The 12,649-nt window shown below is 46.9% G+C and overlaps 1 protein-coding gene across 3 annotated transcripts in view; it reads right to left on the reverse strand.

Moving 5' to 3' along the window:
- Positions 1 to 12,649, reverse strand: part of RBM19 (RNA binding motif protein 19) — a 177,489-nt gene that overhangs the window by 123,373 nt on the left and 41,467 nt on the right. For all 3 annotated transcript variants that reach the window (XM_074205845.1, XM_074205847.1, XM_074205846.1), the window contains exons 17-20: positions 9,799 to 9,980; positions 5,997 to 6,057; positions 2,854 to 2,933; positions 1,658 to 1,713 (exon numbers count right to left, since the gene is read on the reverse strand). In XM_074205845.1, the coding sequence (XP_074061946.1) occupies positions 1,658 to 1,713; positions 2,854 to 2,933; positions 5,997 to 6,057; positions 9,799 to 9,980 (379 nt within the window). The remainder of the gene's footprint in view (positions 1 to 1,657; positions 1,714 to 2,853; positions 2,934 to 5,996; positions 6,058 to 9,798; positions 9,981 to 12,649) is intronic.

Below are 12,649 nucleotides of genomic sequence, written 5' to 3' on the forward strand. Positions count from 1 at the left end.
CCCACAAGGGGTAGGCATCTCTTCGGTGCCTCATTTGCTGTAGACCTCTGGGGCTGGAACAGGAGAAGTGGGCAAATCCACCTGTCTTCCCTTGAAAGAGGGTCAACAAGGTTTATGCAAGGGAGAGGGACATTGTCTTCCCCTTGAATTCATAGGACATTCAAAATGATTTGGAGACATGAGCTATAATTGGCATAAAGCCTTGAGAAACATGAATCAGCATGAAGTCCTGGGTTTCTAACTCGGATCCCTTTTCTTATTTTATTTTCGGATGGACAGAGAGGACCATGCAGCTTAGGCGGGGCTCCCCTGAGATCCCTATTTCCTAAGGTGGAGAGACAAAGGGGGCTCTTAGCTTTGCATCAAATCATAAAGCCATTTTCTTCACGGGAAAGCTCTCTGATAAAGTCTTTCAAGGATGTCTCAATTCAGCCTAAAGGTTAGCCTGAAGTTTCCTGAGTGAGGGCATGCTCTTGTGGGATTCCTACCCTCCCAGAGCTGGTGAGTTCACCACCTGAGACACTTCTGCCAGCTCTCAATGCTGCAGGTCCATCGGTCAGGCAGACGTCCTGGAGAAGGCAACTGTAGAGCCTTTTAAGGGTTTTAAAGGGAGGCCAGATCTGGGCTTTCACTAGTATGGGAGACTCCCAGGTGAAGAAAGTCCCCCTCTCAATGCAAGTTGGCACATTCACTGCAACATAATATCTTGGAAATTTGTCAGAGCACTAAGGGGTTAAGTGATCTGCCCAAGGTTCACAGTCAGGACAGGTCAGAGGCAGGACTGGAATCCAGATCGTCTTAGTGCTGAGGCCAGTTCTCTATCCCCTGGGCTAATACCCTTTTTAATGGGGAAGAAGCACTGGACCCAAGAGCTTGAGTGGCTGGCCAACAGTCAGTCATTTACTAAGGACCTGGGGTAGGATGCTGCTAGGTCCATTTACTCCAAGTCTGTCCCTTCAATCTTCATGTTGTGATGGATCCCACTGGCATGAAGCAAGGTGGCTCAGTGGATAGAATACCAGTACTGGAGTCAGGAAGATCTAAGTTCAAATCCAGTCAGATACTTACTGGCAGCGTGACCCTGGGCAAATCACTTTACTTCCCTCTATCTCAGTTTCCTTAAATATAAAATGACACCTCCCTGGCAAGGCTATTGTGTGAATCCAATGAAATGTCGGTATGCTGGCCTGTAAAAGGAAAGCACTTGGCCAGGCTGACATTTGGGGGCCCTTCTAGCTCTGGGCTTATGATCCCATGACTGCAATTGTCCCCATGTCCCATTCACTGTCAGGTCCTGGACAGAGCTGGGTGATGGATTGTTCATTCTAACACTGTCCCCCCCGGCCGCTCCTCTGTTTATTTCCACTGCCCAGACCAATGCAATTAGAAAGCGTTTCCCCTCGAATGTTTCCCATTATTATAATAAATGTGTATTAGGTATTTATGCAATGGACCAGAACGGCTCCAGTTTATCATGGAAACGTAAGTTTGGGACAGACACACTCAACGCCACTTTAATTATAAAGGGCCAACATGCACGGTCAGGAGGTTTGGGCTTTGAGGATGTGAGAAGGAGCAGAAGGTAGTTCTTGGGGGGGGGGTCCCCAGGAGACCCATGTGCAGTCAGGGGTGGGAAGTCAGAAAGCAAGAGACTCACTTGATGGCCCTCTCGGAAATCTTCACTTCCAGCTTGTGGTCGTCCACCATGCAGCCCTGGGAAAGGAGACTCAGTGACTCTTTGTTCTACCCTCTTAGGGGCACTCAGTTCAATAGCCAGTGGTCAGAGCAGACTAAGAGGACTCTGAGTGTGGAGAGAAACCTAAGGGGGTGCTCCTGCCTCAAGCAGAGGGACGATGTCTGAGAGTAATGAACAACACCTGCTATTACCCCTAAAGGGCTAGCTTTAAGAAACGGACCCTAGGGTCCCTGCCCTCAGCCTCCTCATAGAGGGATGGCAAATGAAAACCTCCCCTCTCTTGCCACAAGCATCTGGTATCAGAGTGGGAAACAGCAGGAGAGGAAATGGGGAGTGGCAGGCAGAGCAGTGAGGGGAAGAGATTTAGGGTCAAGGAGCTTCTTGCCCCCCGACTGTTTTTAAGTCAGAAAAGATTAAGAGCTGGAATAAGTCACAGGAACATGGCCATCTTACAGGCTGACCCGGAGAGAGGAGTCGATCTGCCCCAGGACACACACATAGTCAAAGAGCAGAGCTGGTACTGACTGGGTAGAGGTGGGAGTCATGGAGGCCTGGGTTCAAGTGCCACCTGAGATACCAGCTGAGACAACATCCCCCTGAGCTTCAGTTCCACAACTATAAAATGGGTATAATAATAGTGACCTTCCAGGATTACTAGGACGATCAAATGGGATAGCATAAAGTATTTTGCAAATCTTAAAGGGCTGGAAAAATGTTTGCTGTTGTGATTTGAACCCAGGTTTCCCAGTTCCCAATCCAAGCTATTTCCACCATTCCATGTTCAAGACCCTGAGCTCAGGAATGAGGAAACCATGAACATGCCCAAGGTAACTCCCTAAGTAAGCGGCACAGGTCCAGTCCATAGGAAAGCACCACAGGCAGGAGTATCTGGACAGGGTCAGAACTGAGGACTCTTGACTTCAAGTCAAGTCTCTCCTCCATGCAATGAGAAGACAGATAGGTGGCAGTGGTGAAGAGGGGAGCCCAGATTCATCTCTTGAGCCAGTAGGGGCCTGTGGCTTCCCAGGTACTCTTGACACTGGCCTATCATCAGGGGCCTGCTAAGTCTGGGTCCCAGTGGATGTTGTTTCCTGCTGCCCATCCTCTGCAGGAAATCACCCTGGGGGGTGGGGCACAAGGCCATGGAGGTCCTTTACCTGGAGCTGTTTGAGGGCTTTCTGGGCTTGCTCTGGCTTCCTGTACTCCACAAAGCCAAACCCCATGGACAGTAAAACCCCTGGAAAAGAGAGAGAGCAGATTGTGGACTTGGGTGGGCCTGACGTGGGAACAACAGGGAGGTGTCATGGGCAGAAGACAAAAGGGAAGGACACCCTCATCACTGGCAGTCTTCTGGCTCAGTCCCTGGCTGGGTACTTGTCCTCAGGGCGCTTACGGTCCTGCATTGAGGGCGCTCTGGCCCTCAGTGCCAGTGAGCAAACAATCAGAATAAGTCAATCAAACGACAAGTTATTAAGCACTCATGCATACCCAGACAAAGCCCTGGGTGCTGGGGATACACAAAACGGGGGAAAGACAATACACACAAACACAGGGACTGAGAAGGGTTGGCACTGATGTGACTCTTCAAGGTTTGCAAATCATTTCACAGATATTATTCTCTTGGCAGCCTGGAAGGTAGGAGTTCTTGTGTCCTCATTTTACAGAGGAGTGAACTGAGGTAGCCCAAGGTCACACTGTTAGCAAATGTCCAAGGCCAGATATGACCTCAGGCTTTGCTGATTCCAGGCCCGGTGCTCCCTATAAGATGCCCCAGAGGGACATACTTTGGAGGGTTAGGCACTGCTGGCAGCCAGAGGCATCAGGAGAGGCCTCCTGTGGAAGGAAGCTATCAGCATGGGGGACAGCCTGCATGGAGACAAGAGAAAAGGGGAGGGTCAGACTCACAGGGTATGAGGACTGGAAAGAGAGGAAGGGGCTGGGGTAGGAAAAGCTGGAAAAGTCAAACAGAGGAGCCAGGACTAATGGGTGACTAATATTAAAGTTATCTGGGGACCTGTCTTCACCCACTGGAGACTTTGGGCTCCATGGATGCAGGGCAGTGTCTATAACCCCATCTTACTCAAGCCACTTGTGAGCTCCAGGAAGACAAGACCTCTAGTTCTGACTCCCCAGTAAGGAGCCAGCAGCTTCTTACATGAGAGTGAAGGAAGGAAAACCCTGCTCTCCCTGCCAGCATCCAAACTGCACATGGTACATTCAGCTTCTCACTTAGCCACCCTGTATGTGCTGAGATGGTGCTTACAGTGGTGGGTCTGACCAATCGAGGCCCAGACGACTATCAATCATAGAATTGGCATGATAATTCAGTCCATAATAGAACACAGCTTCAAGGGAAGGACACAAGAGTCACTCCATATTGCAGAACCAAAGAATCCTCAAGATGCACCCCTGGAGTCCCCTGGGCTGGGTCTCCCCAAATCAGATGCAGGAAACTTCAAATTGAAGTGGCCATTACCCATTCAGCTTCCAAGACCTCCATGCCTGGACAGGTTGCTTTCCTCACCTATCTCCTAGAATCCCAGGTTTCTGGTGTAGTGCAGCTCAGGGGCCAGCTCCTGCCTAGCCCCCTTTGGTATACATACTCTCCCCCTCCTGTCTTCTGAGAAATGGAGGTTCCATGAGGGCAGGGACAGTTTCATATTTGTCTGGGCCCAGCACATACAGTAAGCATATGTTTATTCAATTGAACTGAAAATAGTCTATTTTTAGTGAAACACAAAGGGAGTCAGTGCAGGGGTTCTCCACTTATTGGGGTTCATGGATATCCTCATGTAGACTTCAGATCTACTTATCCAGACCTAAACTCTCTGCTGCCCTCCAGTCTTGAATCTTTTGGATATTTTTCAACAGGATATGTTGTAGACATCTTAAATTGAGCATGTCCAAAACTGGAGAGAAAGAACATCTTTCCCGTCAAACTTTCTTCCTTTTCTCAATTTCCTCTAATAGTTGAGGACATCCCCATTCTCCTAAGTACCCAGGTTGAAAACTTCGATGTCCTCCTCAGCTGCTCACTCTCCCTCTCTCTGGTTGGTACATCCAATCTCTGGCTAAGGTCTGTGATTTTTACTTTTGTCAAATCTCTCGAATCCATAGCCTTCTCTCTTCTGTGGCTGCTATCACCCTGACGCAGGTCCTATGCACCTGCTTGTCTGATTAGTCTGGGAGCTGCTCCCCTGGTCTCCAGTCTCTCCCCACTCAAAGTCATTCTCCATGCAGCAGGTTGGAGCTCCTATTCAATAAACTCCCAAACTCACTATCACTGCCAGTATCAAACATAAAAATCACTTTGGCATCCAAAGCCCTTCCTGGTCTGGCCCCCTTTTCTATTTTTCTAGTCTTCTGAGACCTTTCTGCCTCCATGCCCTACCACCCACCCCCTCATACTTCACTGCTCTCCTGGCTGTTCCTCATCAAAGACAGCTCTGAGCATCTTCCTGAGTTGTGCCTCCTGAAAATCCTCTCCCCCCAGCCTTCCTCAGGTCTCTGTTAAAATTCCAACTTCTGAAAGAAAACTTTCCCTGTCCTCCTTCATGCTGCGGTTTTCTTCTGTTGATTAGATCTGTCCAATGTAGACACACACACAAACACAGACACACACACACACACACACACACACACACACCCCTCCACTCCTCCCCACACACCACATGCACAACACACAATTCACACCACACACCCACCCCTACTATATAGCCACAACCCCCCAATCCGCCCCAAACACAAATATGAGCTCCATGAGGCCTGGGACTGTCTTTGCCTTTCTTGGCATCCTTGTCTTAAGCCCAGGGTCAGCCACATGGAAGGTCTTCCATAAATGTTCGGTGACTGACTTTTTCTCTCTACAAAGGTGGGGGGCCCTGGGGGTCTGAAGCCTACATAGGTTCTGGTGTTGTGATCTTGTTTTGCTAACTTGCTTTCTTCTTTTTCGGAAGCCTAGCACGCTAGGTGGGGAAGGAGGAGAAGAAACACAAAAGCCAGCAATACAGTTCCTACAATACTTTCTAAACTCCAGATGATAGGGGGAGGCACAAGGAGAAGTATACCAAGTGCTTTGTGAAACCTGATGAGCGTTCTATGGGGCTCAATCACCTCTGGGTGGGACAGTGAGCAAAAGACACCTGAGAAGGTGCTCCTGGAGCTGGTCCTAGAAGGTTTCAGCTAAGGAAAATCACCTTTCAAATAGACCCCTAGGACCTTTCAGTTCTCTCCCTCTCTCCAACCCAAAGCACATTCCATTTTGTCCCAGGAATAAATTGATTTCTAATTCAGAGTTTACCTGCTTTGTTCTTTTTCTTGGAAATAGTACAGCTCTTCACCTTCCCAACTTTGGAGAAAACCTAAAAAAGAGAGAGTTTTAACTTAATCATATCCAAAGTCGACCCTCTAAAATTGTTTGCCCTGAAAATGATCTTCTACCCTGGTAGAAACTAAGACTAAACCTGAAATGCCTTGTTGATATAGAAATCATTAAAGGGCACAACAGAGGGGAAGGGAAGCATGGCAAGACAGCATGAAGTCAAAATTGGGAAGAATCTTAGAATGTGGGATGTCAATGCTAGGAGAGGTCTTGGAACAGGGGATGTCAGGACTGGCCCGGGCCTCAGGTCAGAGAACATCAGAGCAGGGAGGAGTGACTTGAAACAGAAAAAGTCAGGGTGAAGGGACATGGGGCCAGAGTTGGGAGGGTTCTAAGAACAGAATCACAGAATTAGGAGGAACCTTAGACTATCAACTAAGCCAGCAGGGAAAATACGAAAGATCTGGTCTTACACCTTCGTTTTACTGAGAAGGAAACAGAAGCCCAGAGAGTTCAGCAACTTGCCCAAGGTCACCACCCAATGGAGTTGGGATCTGAATCTGAGTCTTCAGACTTCAGACCAGGGTCCTTTCTAATAGCCTGGGGTCCTCCTCAGCATGAAACAGAGGAGACTATCTACTCCCGAGGAGCAGTTGAAACTTTTCTCACCAGTAAAAGGGGTTGACAAGGATTTCAAACTCCTCCAGAGCTGGGATTGCTCCATTTTTGCATAACACCACCACCATAATAAGGAGAATGAGAAACTTAACAAGTACTAGCTCCCTTGAGTCTCACAACAAATCTACAAGTTTAAGTCCTAGCATGATTCCCATTTTACAGATGATAAAAGTGAGGAAAACAGAATTAAGGGACTTGCCCAGGGTCCCATAGCTAATAAGTGTCTGAGGCTGGATTTGAATTCAGGTCTTCCTGACTCCAGGTCCAAGGAGTTATGTACTAAGGAGCCCCCAGCAGCCTCATACCATGCTGACTGATGGATGTATAATTATACAGTTCCCCCAAGGAAGGAGGAGGTGGGGAAGGAAGAGGGGAGGGAGAAGTTAGCAACAGGATGGGAATTAGGAGTATGTCCCCCATCCCAAATCCCATTTTGTGTAAAAAATTCTACCCCCAAATTTTCAGACTGTCCCTTAGAGAGACCTCTTCCTTTTTTGAGAATGGAATAAACTGGGACAAAGGCAGATAAAGTAGTTTTCCTCAGCCAGAACTGGGGATAAGACAGTTCAGGGTAATGTAGCTTTTTACCTTTCTCCCTGCCCCCCCCCCCAAGGATAAAGCATTGGACCTGAAGAAGACCTGAGTTCAAATCCAGTCCCTGACACTTCTTAGCTAGGTGACCTGGGCAAGTCACTTAACCCTGCTTGTCTCAGTTTCCTCAACAGTAAAATGAGTCAGAAAGGGAAATGGCAAATGCCTCCAGTATCCTTGCCAAGAAAACCCCTAATTGGGTCATGGAGAATCAGAAATGATTATCATGCAGCTGGGGGGCTTAGTGGATAGAGTGCTGGGACTGGAGTTAGAAGGGCTGAGTTCAAATTCAACCTGTCAGTTACTATCTACAGTCAGACAGGACTTAACAACAATGACCCTGGGCAGTTCACTTAACTTCTGTTTGTCTTAAGCCTTGACAGAAAGAAATGGCAAACTACTCCAGTACTGATGTCAAGAAAACCCCACAGATAATATGGTTCATGAGGTCACAAAGAATCAGATGTGACTGAACAACAAAAAGGGGCTTTTTTTTTTTTACTCTCAGAGGGGGACAGCAAGGAGACCAGGCCTTCTCAAATCCAAATCTGGGATCTTATATGTCATGGCACCTTAGTCTGCTCATCTGTAAAACAACTATCTCACTTCTACTTCTACAATCCCATGATGAACAAGATCCTTCTAGATCCTTAACTTATTCTTAACTTTTTTAAAACAACAATAGCATTTACCTAATGCTTTAAGTTACACAAAGCACTTTACCAATATTAACTTTTTATCCTCACAAAAACCCTGGGAGAGAGGTGCTATTACTCCATTTGACAGAAGAGGAAACTGAGGCAGACAGTGGTGAAGTAACTTGCCTCACCAGGCCAGCAAATACCTGGGGCTAGATTTGAATCCAGGTCCTCTTGTCTCCAGGTCCTTACAACCTCCAGCTCACTCTGAAATTCACTATAAGTGGTCTCCTTTATAATCCTGCATGCCTTATGTTATATATTTAAAAACCTTATTCTGAGAAGGGCTTCTTCACCAGTCTGCCCAAGGGGTCGGTCCATGATATAACTAGAGATGATGAACTACCAGATCACTGTTTTGGTGGAATTGATCTGGGAAATTCTAACATGGTCATACATGACCTGGCAGGGAAGGCTCAAGGAATAGATTACAGTGAACAGAAAGATATTAGCTGTTTGGATGGCATCAGGCTCTCCTATACGGTGAGTTAGGTCCCACTGCTCAACTGACTGGAAGGTTTCCCAAACTTCCCAGGGTTTGGGCTTTGGCCAATTCTGGCTGGGGGAAGGAACTCAATTCCCTGGCTTTCCCTCCAAGGGTGTTGCTCTCACTGGCTCACCTCAATCTCTTGCCCCGGAATGCCCTCCTGGAATTCTAGCCATTCTCTGAGGACATGGCTTGAATTGAGCTGGTTCCCTTCTCTGGTGGCCTCAGTTTCAAGGATGAGAGTTGCAAGATGGCCTTGGGGCTATCTACTACAACCTTTACCTCCAGAAAATCCCTACAAAGCACCTGACAAAGAGGCTGAGGAGTCCCAAGGAGAGTCCCCTAGCTCTTCCAAGGTGGTCCATTTCACTTGTGGATAGTTCTCATTGGAAGGTCATTTCCCCATCACTCAAGCCATAAAGTTCTCTCTGTCCCAGAGGATGGGGCACTGGAATTAATCTCAGATGTTAACTAGTTATGTGACCCCTGGGCCTCAGTTTCTTCATCAGTCAAATGAGAGGGTTGGCCTTGATGGCTCCAGAAGATCCCTTCCCAAGGAAGGAGGGGTTTGGACACCATACACCCTACTTAGATTTCTGCTCAGGGTGGTCTCTCCCTCCTCTGAACCCCAGTAAGCCTCCTTGTCAACATGAGCTCCTCAATGTGCATTGCCCAATATCAACTAGCTCCTTAGTCACTTCTCAAGCCCATATCTTCTCTTCAAGATGATCATGTTCAATCCTCCCTCTCTGAATCCTTCCAAGGGATTTTCCTAAAGAGCAGGTCTGGCATGTCATCACTCCATTCCAGACTTCAGGAGCAAATTAGAACAAATTAGAGTCCCTCATCTAAGGCACCCCTGGCCAGAAGGCATGTGAGGAAGACTTGAGGAAAGGAGCCACTATCTGACTTAGGCCTGGCTGCCCTGATGAGACCCAAAGTCAATCAAGAAACAGTGAATGGGGTGGGAGACAAAAGGGGTCCAGCATTAATGGAAGAAAAGTTCAAGACCAGAAAAATGTCATAGGATTTCTGTCACAAGTAAGGGGTGGAATGGACCTTAGGGATCACCTAGGCCCATTTCCCCATTGTGAAGATTAACAAATAGGAGCCCAGACAGGTGAACACAGTTTCAAAGGTCAGAGAACTCATGGAATGTGAAGACAGGGCCCCTCATCTCTATCACAATTTTCTAGGAATCCTCTAGACAACATCCCTGACAGGTACTTAAGTCAGCTGCTGCTGTGATGGGGAATCTCATGGTCAGGATAAGTGACCAATAATAGACTTTTTTCACCTCCATTTTCTCCCTCACTTTCTTACTCACTTCTTTCAGTGTCTCCTCAGTTGTGGAGAAATTGAGGTTTTTGATGAACAAAGTACACCCAGGAAGACTCTCATCATCGTCTTCATCTTCCTCATCCTCCTCCTTGCCAAGGGCATCTGCTTTTTCTTCTGGGGTTGGTGCTATTTCCTCCACTGTTTCCTCTGTCATTTCACCTTCTGGCCCTGAGTACCAAACAGAAAGAGATCGGTGTCACAGTGGTCAAAGGTTTAACATGGCTGAGCGGCAAGGGGGATCAAGGGAGGCCTGGGCAAGAAGGGATCCAAGCAGAGAACATTAACATGGCTGGTCAGGAAGCTCTGATGACCCCCCCCACCCCCATTCACTCCCAATCCTTCCTTGGGAGGCATATGGCTAAGTTCCAGGAATTGATTACTAGTTATCTGGAACTAAAGCAGACTCTTGAGCAAAAGTAAAAGGAAAACTGTGGACAAAGGGATAATAATGAAGAATTATAACTACTTCTAAGAGATACAGGGAGAACTGGGGGATGGGGGGGAGGAGGAGAAGACAGACCAGAAAAATATCTCCTCAAGGTTTAACATGATAGCCCCAAAGAGATCAGAGGAGGATTCATAAGGATGCAACTATTTGTAGTTAATAGTTCTTGCTAATGCTGGCTAACAGGGGACCCAAAAACTGGGGAATGGATGAACAAACCACGGCCTGGGAATGGAAGGGAATGTTACTGACCAGAAAGACAAAGGGGAGAGCTTCAGGGAAACCTGGGAAGAGTTCAATGAACTGCTGGAGATGGAAGAGAGAGAAGGGGACTACAGAAAACACAATGTTTAAAGGCTTAATAATTCTGATCATCACAAAGACCAGAGACAGTGATACAGATGAAGATGGGTCAGGACAGGTGGAAGCAGAACACAATATTGACCCAGCTTGTTTGTTAAAAGAGATTTTTCTTTTTCATTCCACAGGAAGGAGGGAAAGACAAAAGGAGAGAGCAATAGAGACATAGAGAGACAGAGATGGGAGAGATGGAGAGAAAAGGATGAAGAGGAAAGGAATGGAAGAGAGAGAGAGGGAGAGAGAAACATGGAAAAAGACAGGGAAAAGGGAGAAATAGTGAAAAAAAGGACAGAAGTCTGAAAGAGAACAGAGAAAAAAAAGAGAAGGGATAGAGAGAGAGAGAGAGAGAGAGAGAGAGAGAGAGAGAGAGAGAGAGCATGGTGAGGAAAACAGTAAGAGAAAGAGACAAAAGGAGGGAAGAGAAAGAAAATATGGGGGAGGAACAGAGAAAATAGAGAGGAGGAAAGAGAGAGGGAAAAAGAAAAGGGATAAAGACAGAGAAGAAGGGAATGGGAGGCAGACAGAGATAGAGAAGAAAGAGAAAGAAAGGGCAGAAAGAGAGCCACAAAGACAGGGAGAAAGTAATTGAGGCAATGGTTTTTTTTTTCTCTCTAATATATATCAATAGAAGGCCAAAAAAGCAGCAGAGACAATTGGGGCAGCTTTAAAAGCTACAAGTTGAACTTATTATCTATTTAAAAAGAAAAACAAGTTGAACAAACTAAGGACTGGCAATCATCTGTACAATCCTCTTTCTGTTCTTATACGTATATGGAAACTCCTGTGGCGTTTGTTCAATTTAGAATAAAAAAAAATAAGGGTCTCTATGACATAGACTGTTAGAAGTTAACCCTTGGTTTTGGCTGGGGTCTAAGGAAAGGTGGTTTTGGGGGCTGGGAGAGGGATGGGGAGGGAATGTTGGGAGGCTCACTGCATTCTGGGTGAAGAAGGGCTATGCAGGAATCCTAAGCTTTGCATTTTGCCTCGTTTTAGCCCTTTATTATCTTTAGTTGCCATGAGGTTGATGGGACAGCTGGCAGGATGGGGTCAAGTGGAGCTGGAAGTGACCTCAGCAGCCACTGAATCTCCACTCGTGTCTAAAAGGGATCCTTGCTGAAGCATATTCAGACAAGAGACCACCAGACTCTGCCTGAATACTTCCAAGAAGAACATCAGTTACTGTGGAGGTGCTCAACAAGGTCCTGTCTTTCCTGGGTCTGTCTCTGCTTCAGTGGCTGGCTATCACATCTCTGTTTGTGGGGCCAGTCAGCTGCATGCTTGGAAGGCTGCAGACAATCATCACATGAAGTGTGATTCAAGTGGGAACATGTCACTGAAATGGTGACATCCTGGTCACAAAAGTCCCATTCATCGAAAGATATGCATCTATGGGAAATATGGGGAGCAAGGAGATGGGATGCCATAGTCTGCCGTCCCTCATCCCAGCCATGCACTATATCCTCACTTCCGTACTTTGAAATCCCAAGCTCCCTTCCAAGCTCAGGTGTCATTTTTCTACATTGCTATTGTGGTTTTGTCTTTTTTCAAAAAGGACAAATGATATCATAGGGTGAAGCTTTCACTTACTTGTGAACTGGATTTAAGTGAGGAAGAGTTATGTTGTCAGCCTCATTCTCTCTTCCAGAGTCACTGAATTCCAGTGGCAAGACAGAAGTCCTGACCGTGGCACTAGCATTAGAACAAATTATTCTCATCTATCCATTTTAAGGGAAGGCCTCACATGCTGAGGGTAGAAACCCAAAACTCACCAATGGATCCAAGGCCCACTGGTTGCCCCCAACCTGGTTTAACCCATCTGCTGAGGTGGTTTACTAGGATGTGGCTGCTACATCTCAACTTCTTGGAGCCACAGGTGAGAGTTGGGTGAAGGTGGACTCCAAAGAGAGATGAGTAGCCCTAAAAAGGCCTTTACAAGCCCTTACACAAGAATGTTGCATCCCCCAATAGAATGGAAGCTATTTGAGGACCGGGACAGTCCTCACAGAACTGGCATTTGGTAGGCACTTAACAC

This window comes from Macrotis lagotis, chromosome X (assembly GCF_037893015.1).
Source record: "Macrotis lagotis isolate mMagLag1 chromosome X, bilby.v1.9.chrom.fasta, whole genome shotgun sequence".
Taxonomy (NCBI): domain Eukaryota; kingdom Metazoa; phylum Chordata; class Mammalia; order Peramelemorphia; family Peramelidae; genus Macrotis; species Macrotis lagotis.